General features: G+C 41.5%; 1 protein-coding gene across 1 annotated transcript in view; it reads right to left on the reverse strand.

The window, feature by feature from the left end:
• The window catches only part of NRG1 (neuregulin 1), a 306,774-nt gene that overhangs the window by 144,488 nt on the left and 134,678 nt on the right, over window positions 1-27,608 (reverse strand). The window contains exons 2-3 of the mRNA XM_056325700.1: window positions 10,956-11,133; window positions 4,499-4,623 (exon numbers count right to left, since the gene is read on the reverse strand). Coding sequence (XP_056181675.1) covers window positions 4,499-4,623; window positions 10,956-11,110 — 280 coding nt within the window. The 5' untranslated portion in view covers window positions 11,111-11,133. The remainder of the gene's footprint in view (window positions 1-4,498; window positions 4,624-10,955; window positions 11,134-27,608) is intronic.

Below are 27,608 nucleotides of genomic sequence, written 5' to 3' on the forward strand. Positions count from 1 at the left end.
CTATGGATACTAGATACAAGGTGGTGTTTTTATTTACTTACTTCTCTGCCATCTATTTGAAGATATGCTGCTTGCTACCCTCAGAAGAGGAACAGCAAACTCAAGTTTAATGAATGATGAATATCAGATCCTTATTGACTACTGTACAACTTGGAGCTGTTAGTACCACTGCAAGTCCTACAGTTGCAAAACCAGAAGGTTGTATGGACCACTGACTGTGTAGCTAATGAGTTTGCCAAGGTTTGCCTCTGCCTACAGCTGAGCTACCTGAGCAGATCACCTGAGCACTGCTTGTTCCCTTCAATTCAAAGTTGTCCCAGACATCCACAAGGATCACCCAAACTGTGTCAATTCACTTTGCACAGATATGCAGGATAAGCACTCACACGATACCCTGCACACAACCCAGCAGTTATCCAGCACTGTAGACTTCTAACTTCTGAAATATCCCTGCAGGAATCCACCCTTTTGCACCCTGAGACATGCTGGGCACAGCAAATATCCTTAAACAGGCAAAAGATTTAGGTCAACTGGTGTTGATGTAAAAGACTGACACCACATTCAGCTGGAGCTGCGGTGTGCTCAACACTTTAGTAAACAAAGTCATTTACCTAGTTGTCTAAATTAGGGGGGTTGTGGCAAGTTTTCAAACATGAAATGGAAAGCTTTGGCTGTGGTATGATGTATTTTGTCAGTGTTATTTATTAAGCATAGTAAGGTCTTATGTTAATGAGAAAGTCCATGAAATAATTCACTGCAAGAATTTTCCCTGGCTAAGGTGACAAATTAGGATGCAAAAAAGCAGTTACTATCGCATTTGCAAACCTGTGCACTATTTGTACAACTCCAGAAGAACTTCATGCCTCTGTTCTGACCTCAGTTACAGTCTTTCTTAGGGGATCATACATGAATAGGAGTGAATGAAGATAATAAGGCAGCTTATATCCTGTGGGCAAGTTATACTCATTACAAATTAAAAAAGAACAGAAGAGCTCCCACTGCTTGCTAGCGAGACTGGTAAAAAAAAGTGTTCATCTACCTATTCTAATATTTGTTGCATTTTTAATCTACACGTATGGCTCCGTAGACAAGGGCTTTCGGTAGAAATGGGAAAATTTAAAAGTCTGTGTAGGTTAATACAGTTTGTGTGAGGGGGGTGTGTGTGTGTATGTGTTGTAAAAACCTGCACAAGAGCAAATTTGGCAGTTTCAAGTAACAGCAACATTAATAATAACAGTAACAGTAACAAGGATGGGAGTTAGTATTGCACCGACTGTTTAAGACAGAAAAATTTACCATTTCTGGGAAAGAGATCAGGGAAAAACAAACCTTTTTGTTTACTGAAAACAACAAGGAATTTTTTACAGTTGTTTTATTGGGAAATACTCATTTACCTATGCTTTGGAGCAGGGAACGGAAGTTAGCAATTTCCAGACATGACCTTAGTGATAAAGGTGTGGCTTTTCCTATTCTTGGGGAAAAACCCCAACATATTTGCCTTGTTCTTCATGTGTTTTTTCCCAGTACCTGTTGCTAGTTGATGTCAGAGACAAGGCATCATACTACTCAGACCTTTGGCCTGGCCCTAGAGTTTTCGTGTCATATACCAGCAGAGAAAATTTCAACTAAAATAGTTAAAGTGTGACAAAATTCTAGGCAGTTAAACCCAAGATTTTGATACTGAAAAGAACTGATCTTTTAGTGGAAAAAAGAATAACCCCACACCCAGAAATGCCATCACCTTATCCACCCACTGTCTTAAAGCACCCAGCATAAAGGTAAAGGAGAATCTAGTTTGCAGACAGCAGGGCACAGATAGTAAACAAGACTAGGTGAGGTCATTAAATTAAAGATCATAATTAAAGTTGCAGTTCACGTAGCAGAGCAGGTCAGTATGACTATAAGTCAAGGCTTCTGGTGCATCTTTCCTTACCCACTGTTGCCCTGTCTCCTGGAGGTGGAAGAAGCAACCTCTCTGCCCACTCTGAGAGGTTCAGCCCTTTCAGATAACCACACAGTTTTCTACAGGGGCTCCTGGACTGCACTGGACCACAAGATGTTCTACAAAAGCCCATTGGCAGGAAATAACAAGTAAAAGCTAAATATGGTGGTGTTGGGTTTGGGTTTTTTTTGGTTTGGGTTTTTAGTGTGGGGTTTTTTTTGTTTTTGGTTTGTTTGTTTTTTTTTTAAAAAAAAACCTCTCTTTTTCTTCAGAGTAGTGCAGGACCTCACAGATATATAGGACCTGAGTAATGACTGCCCTTCGGGGCTCATTACCGAGTTTAGATCCCAAATCTGTCATTAAGCTAGCAAGGGGAAGAGGTCAGGGAATGTGGGGGAAGGAGGGGTGAGGAGGTCACCCATGCAGGGGGTCTGTCCCTGTTTGCAAAGCAGATGTTGCCCTCTGAGGCCTTAGGGATCCATTGCTCTTAAGTCACCAGATGTTGCCTATGCTGTTTCACAAATCCAGGTGGAAAATTCCATCATTAGAGGGACAATTTTACTGGTAATTTATAAGCAACAATATGTAGAGGGGGCTCAGATGTATGTGTGGCAACAAAATATACATGATTGATTTATTCAGCCCATGAATGCTGCCATGTCTGATTCTAGATTATCAGATATCACTGAGATAGATGTTCCAGTTCAGATATCACTGAGTTTCCAGTTCAGATCTTTACAGACAAGAGCCAGCTGCCAGGTTTAGATTGTATCCAAGTTTGTCCCACATTCAGGGAGTTTGCATGCATGTCTATGTTTTAAACAACTTATGTTTCACAACAAGATTAGATAGATTCTAACATATTAGTTATAAATGCACATAACAGGGTTTGCCTGCAAATATTTTCATTCAAAACCAATCTCCCATGTCCCTGCAGCAGGAGTGTTTCGCTGTCATTCAGCACAGCCCAAAAGGAAGTTGAAAAATCCATGTCATTAAGCACAGGAATTAGGTCCAACATGCACTCCCCAGCCACACCACCGTTCCTCGTGTGAGAAAGTAACAGAGGACAGCCAAGCATTTTTTTTTTTTGCATTTATCTGTATCATTGCCCAGGCACAGCGGCTACAGATGAGTTTTGGAAACTCCGGTATCTTGGAAACAGTGTAAGAGCTTTCCATGTAAGCAGCTAATAAGCAACCAAAATTTGTATTCATGGAAACCAAGCGCATTTACAAAGCTACACAGAAACACCTACCCATTTTTCCTCCTAATAACATTCTGGAAAATAACACTTGATCTTTTATATCAGTTTCCTGACATCTGATTGTGATTATAATACCATACAGCTTGTATGAAATCTTAGCACTTGAGATTCTTAAGTTGATGAAATAGAACAGCAAATACACAAAGTGAATACAGTCAAGCAATTGCTGTGTGATCACAAAACAGCAGACAGCCAAAGACAAATCCCACTGGCAAATGTTTATGTTTGTTTTTCAATTTACTTAAATGCCTATCTCCTGTTTCAGAGCACAACATAGAACAGAAAAACATGTCTGGTAAATTCCCATTGCAACAAGACCTTTAAACCCATCTTAGATACGCACAGAACTTCTGCTTTGTTTGCTAATAAGGTCATGCTTGTTTGATACTTCACAACTGGTTGGTCACTGGAGTTTGAATTATCAGAGCTGAATCAGTTAATGCCACACTTAGGAAATAAGATTTCAGCTGAACTGCAGACTTCAATGCACTCACAAGGAGAAACAGTACTGCTAAAGCATTTGCGTACAGTGGAAACACTTAGGAAATTCTGTCAGAAGCAATTGGAACTTTCTGTAAATGAAATGGAAAGGAGCCCTGCAAAAGTGGCAATTCACAACAATTTTAAATCATTTGAGTAAGTCTGAATGGTATCTGCCTCATGAGAAGCTCTGCTCCTCAAGAAATCAATTTAAATCACAATACCTGAATCAAAGTAGCCTATTACATTCACGCCTTTGAATAATATGCCTTCAGATACATTCATGCTTAGTATTATTTTAGAAATCAAAAGAAAAACTTATCAACGTCTGTGAAAGTAAAAATGGTGGCAATCAGAACCATACAAAGACACAGAAAGGGGTGCTGGTTTGTAGTTCAGACTAGGACATGTTTTAGGTTAAATGAAAGCTTCCCCACAGATCTATAGGGCCTTGGCTACTCACATGTACTATGGGAATTAGAATAATATTCCCTTCCTTTCATTCTCTTCTTACATTGATGATTTAGACTGTGTCTTAGACTTGGTGTTTGAAAGTGTACCACAGAAAATGCTGATCTCTCCTGAGATCCACAGGAGGCATCCCATTTGTCTGGGTAAGGAAAACCAAACATCTCAACTATAACAGCAGAAAAGTCAGACCTCATTAATTTTCTCAGTACACCTAATAGTTTTCAGTGCTTCTACTTCAGTTGCAAAGCTTTCCTCTCCTCCAAACACTTTTATCCTGGTGGCAGCTTTAATAAATGGTCTTTCTGAACGTGACAATAAAATAAAGAGTCAAACCTTACCATTGGTGTCTGTGATGATAACACTGGCTTTAGTACTGTCATTGCCTAGTTTGCTGCTCACTCTGCATGCGTATTCCCCAGCGTCAGCCAACGTGGCTCTGTAAATATGAAGCTCAGAGTATTTCCTGTGAAATCAGAAAAAAACACGTAAACATCCTGTACCAGAGTAAGGCTCACTGCATGACAAATGTACTCTTTTTTTTTCCCCCCAACAAAGTGTTGTCTTCCATTCTTACTGACAGATTAAGACTATCTGGGTTTGAAAGAAGGGAGAATAAAAAAAAATAATCTCTTACAGGTTGCTGGAAAACAGGCATATTAATGAACTCAAATGAAGGTACTTGTTTATGCTCTTCTGCTTGAGTTCTGCTTTGTTCTACAAGAAAATCTGAAAAAACAACCTTTCTCTCTCAGTTGAATTGTTGGCTATCCAGATGCCATTGAGATGGGTGTAACATTAAAATAGATTATCCTTTCCTAGACGTTCATATTGCCAGCAGCAGAGTTCTGGGTAAGTATTGTAGTTTCTAACATCTGACTAAATAATCATGAGATTAGGACACACCACTCTCTTTAATAACCTCTGAAACCCCAATAGTAAATCATTCTCCAGCACTAACAAAAAATTATGGGCAGGAGCACAATTTGCATGAAGCTACATTTTGTTCCTGGCTCAGAGACAGAATTTAATCAGTCTCCAAGGTTTTAAGATTAGATTTTAAAATGCAGAACTCCCGCCTACCCATTAATTTGGTAGGAACATATTCTGGTGTCATTCATGGGGTCCCCAACTCATGTGATGGCAATAATCCCATTACCTAGAGTGTAGAGAATGACTAGCTTGGGGAAAATACACACATTATTGCCGTTCCCAGTTTCTGTTTAAAAGAAGTGCTTTGGGGAAGTTTTTGCCTGTAGCAAAGCCTGCTCATTTATCTACAGAATAGTCACCTAGGAGAGTGCATGAGCATTGACTTCCCTAAGTTGGCCTACCCCAACATAAAGGACGTGACCCCTGGGAGGCAGAGGTCCTTCCATCTAAAAACTCACAGTCACCAGCACATCTAGCAATGACTGCTTAGCTGAGCAACATTTGGGGAGTTGTTTTGCTTCAGAAGAGGCATGTGTCCTAACTCTCTGTACAGAAATCACAACTGATTACTCCTTCTGGGAACCACTGAGCAGGGCTGGGTTCAGACCAGAGACAAGTCGGTTGTAGCAGGGGGCTTCTGGAGCAACCAAAATGTTCAATCCCACTTTCCAATGCGTCTCTGTGAGCCATCCTTCCCTCCGGCACAGTAAACTATCCCATTTGCTATCAAATATCTTCTTATTGTCAGCTCAGCCTTCCCTGCCTCTATTCGAAGGTCTTACTGCTAAGAGTCAGCACTGTGGCCCTCATGGGATGGCAGCAGTGTGCTAGATAGACAACAGCTCTGCTAGAAACCCATATCATGAGAATTTCCCATCATATCATGAAAAAGGGCTGCTTTCTTGAGGCCACCGGTCTTGCAGGAAGGAGGAGCAACCAAGCTAGGATTAGCAATTTGCTCAGGTTTGCTCAAACAGTAAACAACTGAATAGCTGACTATTTGGGCTCCCTTCTCAGGAGACGTTAGAAGCCCAGTTCCTAATGCTGAATTAATTAATTGGGGTGTATTTCAGATGATTGGACAGACTCTAGTTGGTAGCAACCATGAATATATGATAAAAATGTGGCTGAGACACTGACAGAAGCGTCCAGAAGGTGAAAGACGCTGTCTTTTTGGATGGAAATTTTGCACCTAACAGCTATGCTTACAACACAGTAAAATATGGCCTGCTCTTTAATGTTTCTACCAGCCACCTACACACCTGCCTTTGCAACAGCCTGTTGAGGGCCTGTCCAGGAATGTCTGGCAGTAGTCTACATGGCCTAACAGCTTGTGTGGACACGTGGTATTTCCTGTATCGCACAGGTTAGGCTTCAACCATGCTCATAGACGTATGTCCAGACGGAGAGCAGGCTGTAGCCTCAGGATGCTTCAAAAGGCAACGTAAACAGGCGTCTACATTGGGAAGGTAACGTTTACGTTAACGTAAATGTTTAGGAAATCACGTCAACACAATGATAAGCGAGAAGCACAGCTCTAGCTATATCACTTTTATTTAGGCACCTACTGCATGTCTGCTGCAGTCTCTTTTCCTCTTTGTATGATGCTAAATAATATTGATGCAAAGCAGTTTTGTGGCACTCTTGGCTTTTAGAAGAAACTCTTTCCCCTGCATATTTATTTTTATTCTCTTTGTTATACATGATACCTGCAGGAAAAGTTGGGGAACTGTGTCTTCCTTTTATGATTTTAAGACTATATTAAAATAGGTGAAACAACCATATTTCTTACAAATCTACTTCTAACAAGCCAAATTTACCCTTGTTTTTACAAAAAATGTGAGTTTTGTCTCTGAGAACAGGAGGAAATAATATGCATATTTATACTGTTAAGAATATTATTGAGACATGGCAGGATGGAATTCAAAAAGATCAGAGCAGAAGATGGCTCATTAATGGCTGTAAACGAAGCAGCTCCCTAGCAATACAGTACTCTAACAGTACTCACTTAAAACACCTGATAAGGGATTTTGTATTCAAATGCTTGCCCTTTTCTCAGCCTATACCATTCTACACCGGAAAATACCTCCCCCTGTAATATTTACTTCTGCTATAACTTCAGCTCATTGCCGTTATGGCACTGCTGAGCTTGTATTCATACATGAAAGGGAAAGAATTACATCCACAGAATGCAGTCCCAGCCCGCCTTATCTGACTGCTTGAATTCATTTTGCTTCCAGTCTCCATCTGTCATCCAGAATTGCCTGTCTGCGAGCAAATATCCAGGCTAAGCCTGGATGAAGCCCAAGGTACAAGGCACTTGCACGCGAAGTTTTCTTATGCACTACTGCATCCAAAGCCATGAGATAGGTGAAGTGGCAAGCACCTTCACTCTGCCCAAAAAAACCCAACCCTGGTAAAGGAGTCTCTCCTGATGTAATGAAGAGAGCCTGACTCTGTACAGCACACTTCCCAAAACAAAAATGTGCAGGCTTCACATGGGTTTGAAATCAGAGGAGGAAAATGAAATGTTACCAGTACAACTTGACAGGCATGGGAAAGTTAGCTAGCAGGTGAAAAGCCCTTGTCTGGTGCCTAATTCTTTCTGTAACTCCATTGACACAAAGGAATAGCTTAGAACTTGGACACACAAATTAATCCGTCATGGCATCAGGAATCATCACCAATCGTAAGAGCAGCAGAAACTCAGTGGCTGCATGCTCTTACACCATAACAAATTTGAGGTAAACAGTGAATCCTTTAACTGCCTTTCATTAAAATTTAAACTCATTCAGTTTCTCTTGACTTTCCGGTGTAATGAGAAGGGGCACAGTCATTTAGTGTGATTTGCTTGCTGTACCGTCATGTCATCACATGTCAGGGCTCTGCGCCCTCTGAATCAACCCAAAATCATCCTAGCAAGCTTGGATGATTAAAATGATCTGCCAAGGTCATTTTACATGCAAGACAGTCTTCAGAAGACTAAGCTTTGAGGAAGCCTGCATTGCCACAGACTTGCCATTCTAAACTCTTAAAAACCTAGGAAAACACAGTTGTCAGCACCTGCTCCACTTCTGCAAATCCTAGTATTCACACTGGCCAAATGTACCAAATACACACCAAGCTGCAGTATTAGCTTTTCCCTGTGTATTCCAGGTGCCAAGCTAAGGTCTTAATTTTGAACTTCTGAGCTAGACCCTTCATCAATCTGCCAGATATTTTTGCTATTTGTTAAAATAACTAAATCTAAATAGGCAGAACTCAGAAATATTTGTTTTTCTCCCAGCAATGAACAGGTTTTATTCTGCCATCACACAATGAGAAAGGAGATTTCTTGGAAAATATGACATTACCAAAAGTCACTTCTGGCCATTAGGCACTACTTACAAACTTCGTTTTTATAAATACGTAGAAAGTGTTTGGAATGAAAAAGTCAATAAGACTGTGGTACCCTGCATACTTATGGTTCTTCAGAAACATAGCCTACTTTTTAGATAGCCATTTGACCTTTAAAATAGTCATTAATCCCAGACAGCTCAACAACTGCTCTAGTCTCCCTAGCTGATGTTTCGCACACTTGGTAATATTAAAAAAAAAAAAAATGCTAAAATGCTTATTGTAACAACATTGCAGCATATGCACATGACAAACATTGATAAATGTGCTCTCATGAAAAACCACAGAAAAAAAGTGGGGAAAAAACTCCTTGATCATTGATACACCTTTCATTTGTGATGCAAACTTTTTAATGTAGCTTTGTTTACTGTGATCTATACATCTTTTGATGTATTCATTTGCACTGCATTTCCCCCTGTTTTCATTTCGTTTTAGAACACGTGCCTGTCCCACTTTTTATCAAAATAAAATCTATCTTCTCTTAAGCTCTTGACATCTACTCAGTCCTGGAAGCACACGTAAACAGCAAAAGAAGAAATGGCACAGCACTGATGTGTCCCTGAACTAAAATCTCAAAGCAGAAAGGCAAGGAAAATCGGTCTTTCCCCTTTTTGTACTCTACATCTAGTGACTTTCATATCTCTAACTGGAAGGGCTTCTCTGTTCCCACTTACATTTCCATTTTAAAACAGAAAACAGAAGGGAGAAATTCCAGTGCTGAGTGATACCCTCATGGCTGGGGCAGTACACAGAAGTGTGAAATCCAGGTTGAAACCTGCACTCTGCCCACTTACGGTGGGAGAACAGGACTTCAGATCCATTTTCCTGAAAAAGGTCCAATTTTAATTTTTTTTTTCATTATGTGTCTTTTGCAGAATTTTAAGTGTGTTTTGGCATATCAAGCTGAAAAATAGTCTCATATGTTTCACATGCATACTCGGATCAATAAGTATTAGCTAGTTTCCTTCCTGCCAGCTCCTGAAAGTATTTTTTGGGGGGGTGGGGGTGGGGGGGGTGGAGGTGCAGAGGAGAAGAAGGGAGCTGGCAGGAGGTGGTTATTGATTCAATGCTGAACTGACAAATCCCAGCCCCAGAAGGTGAAATCCCAGATCCAGTGAGTTTGGTCAATCAGCATCAGCCAAATGTAAGATGTGAAAATACTGTTTGCCCCTCACAGGCAGCACTGTGTTGCTGGGGAAGCTGAGGGCCAGGCTCTGACCTGAACATTTTCTTTACAGAATAGACTGAAAATACAACTCTGACGGAGACATATGGCCCTGCAAATGGGTCCAGACAAATTGCCAGGCTGTTTGCCACTTGGAAGAGCTCCATTTTGCAAATGCTGGAAGGAGACATCACAGGTTTCTTCTTGCTGTCTGTGCAACCATGGCACAGGGGATGTGGTGATGCTCTGCCACCCTCCTGTTTTCACATTGTGCCCCAGGCTGGGGTATGAGAAACTACAAGGGAGGGCAGGATGTCTGGTGTTCAACCTGAATAACTCTAAAAAGTCAAGCGCCTGCTTGATTTTGGCTACTGTTTTGCCTAATGAAGTGAGACCTGACAAAAAGCATGGGGGACATTTCACACCCTGGAAGGAAAGATTTCTTACAGAGAACACCCCAAATCCTCTTTCTTTTATAAAGGGAGGTCACAGCCCACTGCAGCAGTTAGCAGCCCTGCCTACAGAGAGCAGAAGCGAGAGCTGAAGGGCTGTGTTCAAACAGATTTTCATAGCTTCCTTTGATGGATGAGTAACAGCAAGGTAGAGACAGCAAAAGCCTTCTCCTGTCTCAGTGCAGAAAACACATTATGTAGCTTCTTCTCCTTCCCCACAGTAACAAGGCACGAGGCCATCTTTTGGCACTAGTCCTCAGTCACATGTCGGGGACACTTTCCCCCAGCCAGGAGGATGAGATTTGCAGGCTTTGCTAGTCATCTGACATCTGCTAGACCCATGCCTTGTTCTGCATGTGCAGAAATGCCTCTGGTAAATGACTACTGCAAACTTGCATAAGGCATTCAAAGCTAATGCAGACAGCATTCAGACCTTCTTAAACTAGATAGCTTGCAAAGCAAATCTCAGAAATCTTTCCAAATCTGCATTGTTCTGATAATTTTGTGTTCTTGGATTTTAGACAATAAACATAAGGTACTCCTGTCCTTGTCAGTAGTTTAAAAACGGTCAGCCTCCAAGGTTTACTGGTTAAAATATAGCCCTTGGCTATCAGAAAATACATATAAATTGAAAAGGGAAAATAATTTATGAAATATTTATACCACACTATCACTTCATTCATACACTCAAGAAAAACAACATCAGTGTCTGTTTCCTTAAATTTTCTTCCTCTGTAACTCACAGCTTTTAGTTTTGTGATACTGCAGTTAACAACCCCAATGCTTGTGTTCTGGTAAGCAACTCTCCCCACTGCTCCCAGCCCTGCTTGCAAGATATGTGTCTGTACTTACTTTTGTTTTTTTGGGATCTTGATATTTTCCGGTCTGTTTTTTTTGGTTATTTCCTTTCCATTCTTTAACCATTTGAATCTGAGCGCAGGGTACTCTGAAGTGGTTTCACACCTTAGCACTAGCTTCTGACCCACAGCAGCCTCTTGGTTTTTCATTTCCTTCAATTTGGGAGGCACCGCTAAAGAAATAAAAGAACGTGCTGGTGATTAGGCCATCCTCAGAAGGGAAAACAGCGTTAACTCAAGTTGAGCTAGGCAAGCTACAGAAAGCAAAACCCCAGACAGACTAGCAATGCTTCTACTCCAAAACCTGAAAAATAAGGATAATTAGTCTGTTATATGTATCATCCTTGAAGCATAAGGGCACGTTAAATGACAGCCTAGTTTTGCCCTTTGGAGTCATCCTACATAGGTCTTATAACCTGCAAGACACACACATCCTTAGTGAGAACTGAACTGCTGCTTCTGAATGTGGTATGAAGCACCAACAACAGTTAAATTGATCGTATGCACCGAGACAGCGTGCTGCAGCAAGCAGCCTTGGTAGGTAGTACAGAAAGGGAAGAGGAGGGTGTCTTGCTGTTTTATTTGTTTCAGCTGCTATGAGTCAGGGGGCTATCCAAAGGCTCCAGGTGCAACTGATATGACAGGGAGCTAAAAGCATACATAGAAGCTTGACAGCTTCCCTAATCCAAGGGAAAGGCTTTTGCTCCAGCCAAACATTATAACCCATATTACACACCCACCTCAAGCCTCATCTTGGCCATATCCTTTCCCTGGGGCAAAAGACAATGGGCTTGGAAACCCATCAAGAGAATCAATATCAATTAAGAGTATTTTGGACCCAGAAGGGGACACTGCATTGAAAAGGCTTAGCCAATGGCTCCCACACACCGAAGGACTCCAGCTGATTCATCTCAATTTCTACTGTGTCACAGCAATAGTGTTTTTTGTGTGGGTAAATCTCAAACCGTTTAGGGTTTTCTAAGTTAAAGACCTTTAATACTTCACAACCAGTACTGCTCTTTGAGCACAGTTTTCAAAAGAAGATGTGGTTCCTCTGTGAGACACCACCCTTCTTTTGACTTCCCGGGTTAGCTGTAAACCACCCTCTATTGTGCTCCAGCATCGAAGTAAACCACCTGGTTTAACCTTACTTCCCTTGGGGCTTAAGACAACACCTTCACCACACAGATGGGGGAGGGCTAACACGGGGAGCCGCAGCTGGTCAGCTGGTGGGTGATAGCCTGTGAGTCCATCCCAGCTCAGCTGTGCCCCGTTGTTGGTCTATACCTTTGAGGATCCAATATTCCCATGCAGCACCTCTAGCTGCAGTGTGTTTTGTTTCTTGAATACCTGTAATATTGTCCAAACAAACAAATGGCCACCATGGCTAAATGATTCCCTGTAACATGCAGATTAGGAGCATTCACTGGGACACAAACAGGTCTCCATTACGGTCATGTACAAGAAAATGTTTTGACAAACTGGAACACGCTTGATGATGCTTTGGTATCTGTTGCTTGTGTGTTTGTTGAGACCTGCTAATGTCAATTGCCCTTAATTGTTATTCCAATCAAACAAAAAGCAAGCAGTACCAATGTGGCCATAACTATGAAAGGTGTGTATAAAGAACTGGAGACACACATGCCCAATTAGCAGTTGCATGTTGCAGACAGCAGCATGGCCTGTCCCACATGTGAAGTGACCTGCCTGATCCCAGTAAAGCCCAGGGGAAAAAACACCTGATTTCCCTGGAAACTGAGCCTGGAGCAGAGCAGCATAAACAACGGTGGTTGGGAAAATGTGGTCTGCAGTGAATGAGCAAATGAGGTCATGCCTACTGGGCCATCAGCAGAAGACAGGATAGGACAGAGAAGCTTTCAATAATTAAAAAACTTTTGATTAAGAGGAAGGCGACAACTTTTTCCATGCATCTCTGCTGATGTGGAAAACGAGTCCCTGGCAGGAAGTCTTGGGCTGGACATCAGCAAAACGTCTGAGAGGCACAACTGCGCTGGGGAGGGCATCCGTGGAAGTTTTATGTGCAGGGTAGGCACATGTGTCAAGGTGGCAATGAGACAGATTGGGTAAGGCCCAGGATTTCATGACCAGAAAGAAATCTCTACTAAAATGTCTTCTCATATATTGTTATCCATTTTCCACATCCCCCAGGATAATTTTGGAAATTCCAGCATATTCCCAAAGTGCTACCGAAACAATTTTTACTTTCTGAAAAACAAATGCCCACAGACTATTCTGAAACCAGTATGTTTAAATATACTTTTATAAGTGTATGTGTGTATTTGTACATATACATATATTTACCTAAGCACACATGTAAATATTGAGCATTTACCCAAAAGAGAGAAAGGTATTTTGAAAAACACCAATCTTTAAATTTTCAAAAAAATGCCCAATAAGCATTAATTAAGAGCCTTATTACTGAGGTTTGTATTTACAGTTTCACTCTCTCATTAAAGAGTTAAGGTTATAACTTTTGGTTACTATGTAAGAAAATAAGCTGCAGAGGTGTGAAATAAAAAAGCAATATTCTTTAGCCTGTATTTTGCATACATTAAGACAATAAACACAATTGCAAGGATTAACATTTTTGTGCTTAACACTTCAACTGGTTGTTGATTTCCCTGTCAACAAAGCAGTGTGAAAGTGGGAATAAAAGGGAGATGCCATTTTGTTCCTGAATTTTGTTTTAATTCAATATTATCTTCTAAAAATGACTTGCAGATTTTTTCCTCCATCGGAACTGTCAATGAAAAAAAAAGTGTTAAATTAATATGCTCAACTGTTGCCATAATTCAGAAGTTACCAGGAAACATAAAAGAGGATTTAATCAATGGCAGTGACCCTCACTAATTCACAGTAACTCACTGTCCAAGCATGCAAGCTCTTCAGGGAAAGCAGTAAAAGCTGCTCACAGACATGACAGAAAAGAGATTGTTTCTTCTTTTTTTTTTTTTTTTCTCCTTTTCATTTACACTATGTTTGTTTCTGTTCAGCTGTAGTTTTGTAAAAGTTAATCAGACCTGCCAGGCATATGAGAAAGCTTGTGCTGATAAAAGTACAGCATTGTGTGCTTGGATTGAGATCAGTTTTCCCTGTTGCAAGAGGTAGTTGACTTTCATCACAGCCTGTGCCAATTTTTCTGGTGCTGGAAAGACAAGATCTTGTCTGAGGGGTAAAAATGCTTTTAAAGGAGGCAAAAATGTTTATAACGATAAGTAGACATTGCTTCCCCTGGCACCTCCCTCCCTTTGCCTCTCTACCCCTTCCTCCTTTGTCCCCATGGCATCTCCTGCCTACTTGGCTCCTTTCCACTGCTCCTTGCTGCGCCTGCCATGCAAGCACTGCTCCTGCCACCAGAGAGACTTCTGCCCAGTGCTCGCTCCCGGGGAGGCTTGTTGATGCAGCAGGAACCAGGGAGACAGGGCAAGGGAAAACACCTTCTGCGTCTTCTATGTATAGATGGGGGTTGAGGTGTCAGGATGACTTGTCAGAACGTATTGTGAAGATGCATGGGAGATTCACAGCGTTTCCTGAGGATCACGTTTTGGGCAGTGCTGTTGCCAGCAGCTCCGATACAGTGGCAGCAGAGCCCTTACACGTGCCATCCATCACAAAATGACAAGGGCCAGGTAGCAAAGAAAACATTCAAATCCAGAAGAGAAACAGCAGAAATGCAGTGTGGAAGCAGCCCAAAAGCAGCACTGCTTGAATGAAAAGTGTGGTGGAATCTACTTTATCTGTAATCCTTGTGCCAAAACCGGGGAGGGCCTCACATTTTAAGAGTCAGTTAGACACACAGAAAGGCACTCATGTCAAACCCCAGGCTTTTCACCCACCCCGGACAGGACCTCTCTCTGTGACCCACAGACCTCCCCTGGTTTGCCAGACTTTCTACAAAAGCAAGAGGGGTGCTGATAGTGAGAGGGGGCTGTCATGCTGTGATGAGCCCTTGCAAAGTGGCAGAGCACTTGTGTCAGCAACAGTCCTGCACTGTTGGAAGGGTTTAACAGGTAAAAGCACGCAAAGTGTTAGATCTTTGCTTATTAAGACAGCTTGAATGCCTGTCATTTTGTTAGCAATTTTTTTCAGAAACGAATGTCTGTTGGCCTGCATAATATTGCAGATAAGGAGCATGCATTTCCATATTCTTTCGGCAAAAGTCTCACTGATAATGTATGACTGGAGATAACTTCTTCTTTCTGGACTTTGGTGAGTTTGGCAAAGCACAGCAATCTCCTCACCCTCAGTGTTTGATTGTATAGTTAATCTGCATGGAAGCTCAACACATTGAACAAATTAAACAGGAAGCCTGCAAAATATTATCACACAACTACACGCTTTCAGCTGAAATTCCATGAGTGGTTGTTTTTTTTCCATTTCTTTTCTTTTCCTAGGAAGGCACAAAGCCTTTTAAGAGTCTCAGCACAGGAATGTATTAGGCATGCTTGCCAGTAGGCACATGTGCACAGTTTGCTGTGCAAAATTGTGACCAACAGCTTGGGGAGTGGTAATAGAAGCCACAAGAATAACACCCATTGCCTTGGCCTCAGACATGCTTTTTTGTAGCATAATGCTTAAGGCAGGGCAGTAATGAAAGACAAATTATATTATTTTCAAAAGCCTTCTGCCCTTGCATATAAGATTGTAATCAAGCTCAGGTTTACCAGCAGCAGGCCAGATTTTCTAAAGCCTTTGGTGCAAAGCATATAAACTACACTTTAAAGTGTATACTGTTCCTGCTTAGACAACTGAAAAAAAAGCAACCAAAAATTCCATTGTTTTCTGTTGGTTTTAATCCTCCTATTACTCTTTCAGGCAACATTTGCATTCTGAACACTTTTCAAAATCTGACTATTTCCTTCCAGCATGTTGAGTCTCTGTGCAGGTTACCTACATGATAAAACACTGCAGGTAATGATAGGAGGTAATCCCACACAACCAGCTCTCCAAAATACCAGACTAACTGAACATGAGCTGAGAGACTGGAAAACCAAACAAATAATTAGCTACTTAAATAGGAATTTCTCAGTTCTGTACCCTTTTGAAAATACTGCCATATACATGTCAGCTTCTGGGTCTTGGTGTAATCTGAATATCTCTGTAGAGCAGCAAAAGGAAATTCTCAAACCTGGCATTTGTCTTGAGTATTACATGTAAAGCCAAGATCCACAGAACTTCATTCTTCCTGGTGATGTTAAAAGGAAATTTTTGCAGACTTCAGATGTCTTAAAGGCCAAAAGAAAGGGGAATGCCACAGACATGGTTAGCAACATGGTCAGGAGCCAAGAAACAGAGCAATAGGGAGGGATATAACACTACAGCCATGTTCTTTGAACACCGTATCAACAAGGAACCAGCAAATGCCACTATAAATCAGAGTAACTACTCTCAAAAGCTAATCACAAAGCCAACTGCAATTCTGATTACCCTGACTGGGAACAGCTCATGCTGTGGGGCATTTAAGTCTAAACTCAGTCAGCCTGACAGGTTTAGGTATGACAGTGCTGAAGTCTCACTTGGTCCTTTCAAAGTAATGGCGCACCCAGCAAGCTCATAGATCTCCACCTGAAGTATTTGTTTATTCGGGGTGAGATGCTTTCAAGTATGTGGTATGTCATGCCAGTGTTCATGGATATTTACCCCTCGCCATGAAGCTGCTCTCTGAACTTGCATTAATCTTTTCATTCTCCCTGTCAGAAGCCCAGGAAACCCTTCCAATGAGATTATCAAGGGCCAACTCATAACATAACCTTGGGAAGGTGAGGCTTTCAACAGAACACTGAAAATGGACATACGGAATAAGTACTGTGCAAATGCAGAAGGTCTCACCAGTCCCCCCTCCACTCTACAAATAAAAAGCATCTCCAGCGTAGCCAGAAAAAGGATGGTAGTGACAAACTGCCCTGTCTAGAAGTATCATGTCCACAAGGGAAAGCCTGAGAGCTCCCATTTATTCAGTGTAACAAGATAATGCCAGGCTGTCCAGCCTCCTGCAGTCACTCAAGATATCAGTTTCTGAGCTTAGACCTCCTCAGAGACAGGGATCTGCATTCAAAGACAGCAAAATGTAGGTTTCACAAGAGATGCTGGGTGTGAGCAAGCGTCTAACCTAAAGATTACAATTTAAAGGTCAACACTTAATTTATTTACTGATGATCCGTGTCTGCAGGAACACACCGCCTGATTGCATTAAATACTCTCTCTTCTGGTTCACAGTGCTTCAGCTGACTCCAGCTGGCTGCATCCCTGATAAACTTTGATGATCCTGTTAGACACTGTCAATATAAAAACCTGATCATACAAACTGAAAATGTGGGGACAGCATAAAATAAATATAGTTGTTATCCAATAAGCAATTCAGGGACAACTGCTCATAAAGTCGATATAAACTTCTACAGGTTTGTATTTTACATACCTAAGTGCATAAAGGTAGGCTCCGGAATCTTTATTTGAGCACTAGAATTAAAGCAATCCAATGCACAAAAATGCTATGCATGCATAAGTGCTGTGGACTTCAAGGGGAATTGCAAGTACTCAGTGAATTGGTTTTCTTTACATGAAACTACTTTTGATTTAGGAGCTGAATTTCAGGACTGCACATTAAAAAACTTTGTCACAAGTTGCATGCCTTGAAGCCAGATCGGGAAGGAAGCACAGCTTGCTGCATCATACATGTGTCTCTCTTTTCTTTGCTCTTCAGTGTAAGTATTTTCATCACTAATATGTACCTTTGCTTCAGAAAAGGCATGCATTAAGTCACCAAAAAGAGACTAGAATAGCTGAGAGAACTACCTAAGAGCAAAGGCTGTGGCTGCACTGTTGACTTGACTGGGTCTCAGACTAAGCCTTATGGCCAGACTTGGAAGGTTCATCTTTGGGCTGAGAGGCACACACATCTTAAACTTTGGGTCTCAGCTGTGGTACATGTGTGGCCACATTGGTGTGCCCTAAGGTCGTGTTGGGAAGAGTAAAATCAAATCCAGGGGAAAAAAAAACGCAAGGAAGGAAAGATGCTCAATGCAAAAACACTCTCCTTTTGTATAATTTCAGGGGTTATTCCTCTGAAAATCCAGTTCTTGGGTAACTCCTTGTTTCTCTTTTCTGTAGAATTTACTTTTTTGTAGCTGTGTTAGAGCTTTAGCCTTTCATTCTGATGGCTCAAAAGTGCTGCAGACATCTTCTCTCCCTCTCACAGCTTGTATACTCTGGCACACTGCTGTATTTGGCATCATCAGAAAACACAGATATTCTGTGTGTTGAACCCTGTAAGCTGTTTAAATCCTGTATAGTGCATATAAATATATGCACTATATATAATATATATATTTTATAACTCGTTTCCATCTCCTTTGCTCTTGGTTACTTCTCCAGCCTGTCAGCATTTCTCCATCATGCTCCTTCCCTTCACACTGTACCAACAAATCTAGGATGCTCATGTCCAAAGGACACAAGTGACTGCTTTCCCTTGGATCCTAATCAGAGAGAGACCCATTTTTTTCTCCTGCCTTACACTATTTTCTTGGCTTTGTAGCTTTTTCTGATTCTGCAATAGTTCCACTTCACAGACAAAAGTGTACTGTGTCTCAGCCAATAAATTGCCCAGTGCAGATCTATCTGTGGCAGGCTTTCACACTCCTCAAAATCTTCCCCATCCTCTTGAGGCTGTGGAAGCCTTAAGAGAAGGACTAACAACACACATGCAGCAACATTGCCAGTGCACTTCTAGGTGTCTGATCAGAAATCTTACTAATTAAGCATGACAAATTGTCCCTACTCCCAGCGAGAACTCAGTCATATAATATATAGATGTAATCTGCTACATTAGTGCATGATGCAGAATTTAAATAACATCAGACAACGCTGTAGCCACAGGATTCACATGAATTTCCCCAGTATTAAAACAATTCTTCATGTTGAACAAGAAAACCAAAAGGACCTGCTGCCCACTTGGATGCCTTATTAACAAATTATATAACATGGGCAGTAGGGAATGCCATGACAGGTGACATGCAGTGGAAATGGTGGTCGGAAGATGATTCCCAGACTGTGGGATGCAGGGTACCTTAATGGTGACCGCTAATCACCTCATCCTGCATGAGTTCACAGAGCTAGACTCCCTGTCATTTCCAGCAAGGATACCTGAGTAATCTGAGTTTGGGGATATATCTACAGGAAAGAATAATTAGTGGGCACACAGAAACACCCAAAACAGGATTTACCAAAACACTTGCCTCCCCAAAAGTCCCAAATAATCTCTCCCTCACAAAGTTCAAACAGAGGCCACCACTTTTTTCACAAAATAGATGAGAAAATGTCTGGGCATCTCCAGGCACAGTTGGCAGTTTGGGGGTTCATTGTCGGCTGATGTTCTTCCCCATAATGAACCATTTATTCACATTGAAATTTTGGGGTTGCAAGGTGGAAAACCTGAGCTGAAGCCTGTCTGATGGCTTGTTTGACATGGACAGAAACAAAATCAAAACGTAGAAATTAATTTGGAGAAAACAAGATTAATTGGAGCATCGAAAGGAAGAAACTGTTGTTGCATTACAGGCTGCATAAAGTACTTACAGCAGTGTGAAGAACTTTGAAACTTTCAAGACATTGATTTGCTAATGCGTAAATCAAACTTAACACTATGGGTATTGGCTCCTCATTCACCACTCTCCTTCCCCTCCTCTCCCTTAAATCCATTGTCATCAGCTCTCCTAGCAATACTCTTTTTCTGGGATTTATGTGGGTGTTCAGCACAGGCTGTGGAAGGACATAGGCTTACAAATACACCTGTGTGCTCCAAGACTGCACAGAGGAAACCTGCGGAAGGCAAAGGCAGCCATTCCACTGCAGCTCCAAAGCGGGGTCTGTTCCCACCCAGACTTAACTAGAGATGCCTCTAAAGTTTTTATTTTCTTCTGGTGCTGATCATAGGCAGAGCAGAGCATATACCAGCCCTGTCCCAGCTGCACAGCACCTGAAAGCGCTGTCCCCCTGCCCCTGTCTGCCATAATCTCTGCTAGGCGGATGATGTTGGAGCATGCTGTGACTCGGCTCCTAATTAAATTTGAAAGATGACCGCTTTCATACCTCCATGCCAAGGGGAAAACCAGCATGGTCTAAGAGTGCCAAAAGTGTGCCACCGCCTCAGCAAAAGGGTGTGCCTTCCCCCTGGGGTCACGGCACAGCTAGTCCTGACCCCTTCATTTGACTGAAATGGGGCCATCACCTCTAAACTTCTGTTAGCAAAATCTTCCTATTTTTATCAGAAGTTGTGCAAAAAGCCAACAAGACTGAAAGCCACTTGGCTGTTTTCAGGAACCAAGGATCTGGATATACCTGGGCACTGCACACAAATCATCAGCTCAAATTCAGCTCAGCAAAAATCTAAACATGGCACTTAATACTATGGGCTTACACAGTATGCAAAGAGGATCTAACCATAAACCTTTCAGCACAATTTACTTCCAACATATACTGAACCCCACATTTATACTCAGCAGCTATGGCGAAACAGAAGAGGAAACTGCAGTGACAAGGAAACGTTTATGTCATACCCGTTTGAAAATGTGCACAGGCTGTCTTCAGACAAATGAAAAATCAAACAAAATTCTTAAGTAAAAATATTGCTAACTATCTGCAACCAGGAACAGCTCACAAAAAGATCTAATTAGAAGCATCTCTCCTGGTTAAATTATTATACAAGATTAGACACGTTTTTAAAGGTCAACCTCCAAAAAATCCATAACCACATGATCAGTAAAGCGTGCAGAAACATGTCACAGTCCAGCAATCACTGGAGCAGGAACAGGAACACTTTATGCAACTCTAAAATGGTTTCTGGACTGTAGGCAAAAGTTCAAAAATTATGTAGGAAAAATCACAAGGCTTTTAAAAAATATATTCCAGATCAACCATAAGTGGTGGAATTACATACTGGAAACCTGTGTGAATGCTAAGTAATAGGCCACACAGGAGTGGGATCTTTACACAAATACAGAAAATTGGAACAGATTTCTAGGCCACCAAGTCCAGCCTGGAGCTCCTAGCCATAACAATCAAGCCCATCCTGCCAGGTGTTTATGTAACCTTTTGTCAAAATCCCTCAATGTCCTTAAAATCTATGACTATGTGAAAAAGACTATAAAGTGCATTAAAAAGTTATTATTTAACATCCTGCGTATCTAACCCTTGTGATTGTAGCCACCAGTATCCCCACCAGTTGGGGAGGAATTATGGCTTTTATTGTAGGAAGGTGATATTGTTTATGCAGAAGTCACAGGAAGACATTCTAGAGCCACTCAAGTACGTAAAGTGTAGCAAGTAATGTACATAGTTTACCAAATCTTACGTCCCGATCTAGACTCTCAATTGTCAGAACAGAGACTATATTGTAAAGTTTAGCTAAAAAGGAGTTGGAAAATAAACTCGACATCAATTCTGGACAAGCTGCTGGTAAAAAGAGCAAAGACACAGTAAATCAAGTAAACCTCCCTTCCTCAACTTATTATTTTAAACTTACAAACGCTTTTTATATGTCACAGTTTTGGTTAAAATCACAGCCTGAAAATTGATTATATCAATTGTGCAAGTATCCAGGTCTTTATTTGCTATATGATAAGAACTGAAGGCCCAGCAGAGCACTAAGGTAAAATTCAGGCCTTGTGGAAATAAAATGCTTTGTCATTGATTCAATACTGATAGATGGAGAAGTGTGCTACAGTCTTTGTAAGGGGAAAAAAAAATTACAGACCTTATCTATATCCAAATTGGCAGATTTCTAAGTAAAGCATAAATCATTTTTATTTAAACCAATGCAAAGCCTCAGTGTGAACACACTTAAACTGATTTAAAGCTGATTTATGATTAAACTTACATTAAAATCAATTCCTTAACAAATTAAGTTGAATCAATAAACTTCCGGATTAAATTAGTTCTAACAGGTCTTTCTAGAGGCAATGTTCTCTCTGCTTGAATTGAATTGGTTTAAGAAATCTGACTTTAATGACAGTGACTTTGTATGTTAACACTCACACATGTTAATATGCATTCATCATTCAGGCTAGAAAGACATCAGTGGGATTATAAACCTCTGCATAAAAAGACCAATGTCCCATCTCTTTCCTAGTCTCCTCTTTGTTTCGTTCTCAAGGATAATAACCTTGTGATCAGCTTCATTTTGCTACTACTGAGCTGGAGATTTTTGAGTATCATCTCCTGCAATCTATCTGTTCCACATAATTTCTAGTACAAGTTTCCGTTTGTTGTTATCTCTGCAACAAGAAACTCCTCTTTTGCTTTTAATTCCCAGCCAGGACACTGACTTCAACCATGAATTACCTGGGCTGTGCACACATAGCATCCAGCCTAAAATGTGCTTTTCTGCTGCTGAGAAACTACTGAAAAGCATTAGAAGAATGACTGCAAACTAATATGCAGCAAAGCTGTTTCCACCACAGAGTCCCACTAGACTTCATGCCAGCTCTGTTCAGGTTTTGACAGCTAAGATGCAAGGAAGGTAGCAATCTACACACTCCTTATTGTGCCAACAGTGTCAAAATCTCATGTGGGAGTACCCTGAGACGACTTCCCAGAAAAAAGCCCAGATGAGGAAAAGCAAGAAGGTTCCCATACATTGGTGCTGGTGTCATGCTGCAGCAGCCCAGCAGATTGCCTATCTATACCTTACAGAGCCAGCATTAAAATAGTCTCCAGTCTCAACTCATGTGGCCGTTGTGCCACTATGAAGCTGTCTGAAGTAAATAACTGCAAAATCTGTTAGAGGAAGCTGTTGCTCCTTGACAGACACAGGAGGGATGTTTCCCCAAGCAGTAAGATAGAAGTATTGAACCAGAACCAAATCTCCCTTTAGAGAGCGTCTGTGTAGTGTTCAGACTAATTCTTATGTGTTGATGTTTTTTTCTTTCTTTTAGTAGTCTTAAAAAACAAAAACAAAAAAAGCCACCTTTCACAAACCAAACCACATTTCCTAAAAAGATGGTATCATGTCAAGTTCCAATCTGGATTTTCATTGAGAATAGCATGTAACAGGCAGAATGCATAACGTTCTCCCCAACTGTGCTGAACCCTAGGGGGCTGTCAGTCATCTCTTTTGTCCAAATTTTCTAGAAGACATGAGAAAGAAACTCATATTACACGAATAAATCAAAGATAACAGCTTGATCCTAAAAAAGTTTGGGAAAATGGAGATTTACAATGGAAACTGTTGTGCAACCCTGGTAGCAGAACTGGCAGGTGTTTCAGGTTTATTGTAAGACTCAGTCCTGCAAGGTGGCGTGAGTAGGGAGTGCAGGACACTCTCACAAGAAGCCTAGTGACACCCCTGGTGATGAGCAAAAGATGAGTTTGGTTTTTTACCTAAAATGATGTACACACACCATCTGGCTTTTTTACCAATTTTTTTTTAACCTCTGGCTTTTCTCTCACCGATTATTTCACTACTGCTGCCATCATGAAGCAAAATACATCTCTCTGCTTAGGAATGTCTGCCTATTCTCTTTCATTGTGATAGTCTGAAGTCCATTCAGCTGACTAAGGACCCTCTCTTCTGTCTCACAGTACTCCCCTGTGTTTGGGTGTCACAGTTGCCAAAATATTCTCTTACTAATTGCAGTTTGGGATTCTACCTACACGCTAGGGAGAAGATACAACTGTGGGGAGACCCAGTAATACAGGGGCTGAAAGCCCCTGTGATAAACAGATAAAGAAAAGATATACCAAAGCCTCTTGCTGACTGGAACTTGGTTCCAACCACGTGTCCTAGTATTTCAGTACTTCCTTCTGCAAGATTTGTCCTGCATTGGTAAGTACCTAATAATGAAAGCTATGCAAATGAAAGGCGTGAAAGATCGATGGAGGAAGCCAAGAAAGAACCACAACAGTATCAGAAAGGGATGTTCAGAAAAAAGAACGTGAGGGATGAGTTCACAGCATCTGCTGAAATTTAATATCCTGAGTCCCCCTTCTGGCTGCAAAGGGAATTTTATGTAGGAAGTGACCAAGCAGGACACCATTATGGCTAAAAGAAATGGAAACAATCAAGACAGAAAAGCACTCTGTAGACGTTAAGTATACTGTTTTCAAAGTATTACCTCATTCTGAATCTCTGTCTACTGAGAGATATCATAAAACTCAACATGGCTGAAAAACATAAAGCCCAACAGTATCATTATACTGAAAGTCTACTGTATTTTCCCCTTTTAACTATTGCTTCTGGAAAAAATTTAAGACACACTTTGGACTTTGGAAGTCATTATTTACATGTGTGATCTTCTATGTGCAGAGTGTTTTATCTCATGAGCTTCATGAATTTCCAGTAGTACATGAACAGATGAAAGATTAAGGAGAAACAGTATCAAAACAGCATTTTCCTGGAGCCTCCAGAACAATCAAGCTATTTGTGATGGAAGGAGAGGAAGTCAGCACACACTGTGTGTTCAGGGAGGTGTGAAAGAGCCCAGAAGCCATTCTTATGAATAGCTCTGACATGAGTTGAGAGTGCATGGAGGAGGGTCAAATTCCAGCAAAACAACAACAAAATCATCATTTCTGGTGGCGATGCATGACATCTCAATCTGCCACTTTCACAAACCTGCCTAGAGTTGACTGAACACACACCAAACACAGTGTCTACCCATGGAGGTCCAGGTTTCCATGCCAAGAAAGGCAAAAACCTCCAGGGCCAGGTACTGTCTTTCAAACAGCATCTCCATCCCAATCTTTCTGAGTAGATAAAAAAAGTGTGATTTTTTTTGTTTCTCAGCTATCTCCTAGTGCTTATGAGATGGATTTCTTTTGATAGTAGGGAGAGGTTTGACAGCTGTTAATCCCCAATCCCCACAGTTTGGTTCCCCAATCTTAAACATAATTTAAATAATCAGTGGAAGCACTGACTTAAACAGCAGGCTTTAATCAAATTTTTCCTTGCCATACCCCATTTCTCTCCATGTGTCCACTCTCTCCCCCTCCAAAAAAAAAAATAAAAAAATCTCAGTGGTTGCTATTATGACAGTCTTATTTATTATTAAGCATAGCCGCCTTTCTCAATTTCATAACTAGGCTCTCCAAGCTCTAAGCATATGCCATCTCTGCCCTCCATTTATTTAGCCAGCTGTGTAACTGAACATACATGTAATAACCCTATAAATTCTTAGATATTTTATGCTGGAAAATAACGTATTATCTGATATGTTTATTATCTGATTATTCTGCGGAGGGATAGAAATCAAAATACAGAAAAAGACGATTTTGACTGGACTTGCATTTGATGAACCAGCTAGACACACAGGAGAGGAGAGAAGCAGGCATTTTATTAAAACATGTTTTGAAATCACAATCAACAGGCTCACTAAACAAAGAAGTACTAAAAGTGACTTTATGAGTCACATTTGAGTATGGTCAGCACATCCTTAAAAAAAGGAGAGGTACCTCTGATTTAGGCATAGATTTGGAGAGAAAAATGCAGTTTTTTGCTATTTTAACTCTTATTCAGCAACTTCACTTTGAAAAAATAGGTCATCACATTGAAATACATGAAAAACATTAAAAAAAACTTAATCAGCAAAGCAGATGAGTCTAGCATTCAAAAAAGATCTCAGACAAGTGACATTTCTGTACTTTGGGCTTCCCATGTGGGGAAGCTAGTTCATGGTACAGGGTGTGAATTTCAGAGCTCTGGTTATTTTACATTCAAGACACTTAAGGCATTGAATTCATATTGACTGGAGTGGCTTACTGCATTCTAAACTGGAGTATCACATTAGAAACCACTAAAATGAATGGTTCTTAACCTATGATAATTAGTCCAAGGGAATCAGAGAGAGGTACGGAGCGCAACTGAAATCACGCAGGAAGTCTGCCTAGCAGAATACTTGTACCGTATCCCTTCGTACGAGGCGTGATGTGAAATACTGTAAAACTGCATGGCTAGGTAGGGAGCTGTCCATCAGGGTTAAAATTCAAGAAAATCACTCTAAGTCAAGCACAAGGGATGTGGGAGGACAATAAAGCTCAGGAGGAAAAGGCATCGCTCTCAATGGAAGCCACAGGAGACTTGTGGTGGGATAGCTGCACAGGGAGTGTTTGGGGTAGAAACAGAAGAAGAAAGAAAAACTCAACAGAAACTGTCAAAATAGCACCATTTTCTCCCTGACCCACAAGACTCACTTCTGTACAGCGCAAAAGCCTATGAAAACATGACAAGTGCTGCATAATGTGACCGCTCAACCCTCCCACATGCCCCATGTATCCTGGGCAAACAGGTTCTCCACAGAAGTAAATTGACTGCTGCATCTGGGTGAGGAATCCCTTTTTGGCCATTTTGCTTGCAAACTGTTGCTTGACGTTCAGCAATGTTTTCGCACAGCCTAACTTAAAGCACTCCTCTTCCACTTCTGACATAAAGGGCTAGTCTTTGTATACCCTGTGGCGAGAGGTCCAGACAAGCCCCTTTGTACCGCAAGCGCCCACACAGCGGGTGAGTGTGGCCCAGCACAGACCGATGCATGGGGAGGAGGGGCAAGCAGGGGACACGTGTGAGGAGTTAATCGGGTTTCACCAAAGGTATGCATTTTTCATGCATTAGTTAAATCCAATAAAACTTCACAGTGATCACGTGCCTTCTGAATTTGGGTGGCTTTGGTTGAATTCACTCCCAAAGCAGATTCAACTCTAATTCACCCAGTACAGTCCATCTCTGAACAGGAGCTTCCGCTCCAGGGCTTCCCACAGCTGAACTCATCCACTTTAAATGTTAATACTTTGAGTGCCTGGCCTGGACCAGCTGTAGGACTGATCACCTGGAGGGTTTGTGCAGAGCATCCATTGGGCTGTAAATCCACAGTTTAGCCAGCTAATTTACCCTTATAGACAAGCCATTGTTTTGACATAAAAGCCTAATCAACAAAATCCCCCCCCGCCCCCCCCCCCCCCAAATGGTTTTTCAAAGTTGCTGTGGTTCTGCTGCTGCCCATGACATACCACGAAGGTTCTGGCTCCTAGCTCTAAACTAGTTAGTCTGGGGAAATTAAGCGGTGCTTTCTGCACACCTGTGCCTGGTTGCTCCCTGCCTAGCAGCGGTGCCTCTCCTGCATGGTGCACACTGCTAGCACGGCTCCCAGGGCTGTCGTGCCCGGGATGCAGCCTCCCAAAAAACTGTTGGGGGGACAGTGCAGTTTCTCATAGAGTCGAATGAAACCACTGGTTTGGCAAAGAAGTTGCTTGTGAGGGTATATGCTTCGAAGATTTATATTTTAAACAGGCAACAGCTAATATCAAGGGGGAACAGATACATTACCAGCAAGTCATTTCCAAGCAGCTAATAACTGTTTCCCTACCCACCAGATCCTAGGATGTATTTTCAGGTTTAAACATAACGTATACATTGTAAATAGCGGAAACATCTGGGGTTTATTATAACACCACTTTGCTAGCCTTGGGCATTGTACAACTCCCGCAGGCCACGGTTCACCCTTGACCTGCCAAACACGATTACTGTACTCAGTCAACTTCCCCTGCTCCACAGCTGCTTGCCTTCCCCTCCCCTCCCTCAATACTCATTGCTGCTATCATTACAGCTACCATCCTCGAGCAGCCAGTCAAAAACTTGGGTTGC

Source organism: Falco biarmicus, chromosome Z, assembly GCF_023638135.1.
Source record: "Falco biarmicus isolate bFalBia1 chromosome Z, bFalBia1.pri, whole genome shotgun sequence".
Lineage (NCBI taxonomy): Eukaryota > Metazoa > Chordata > Aves > Falconiformes > Falconidae > Falco > Falco biarmicus.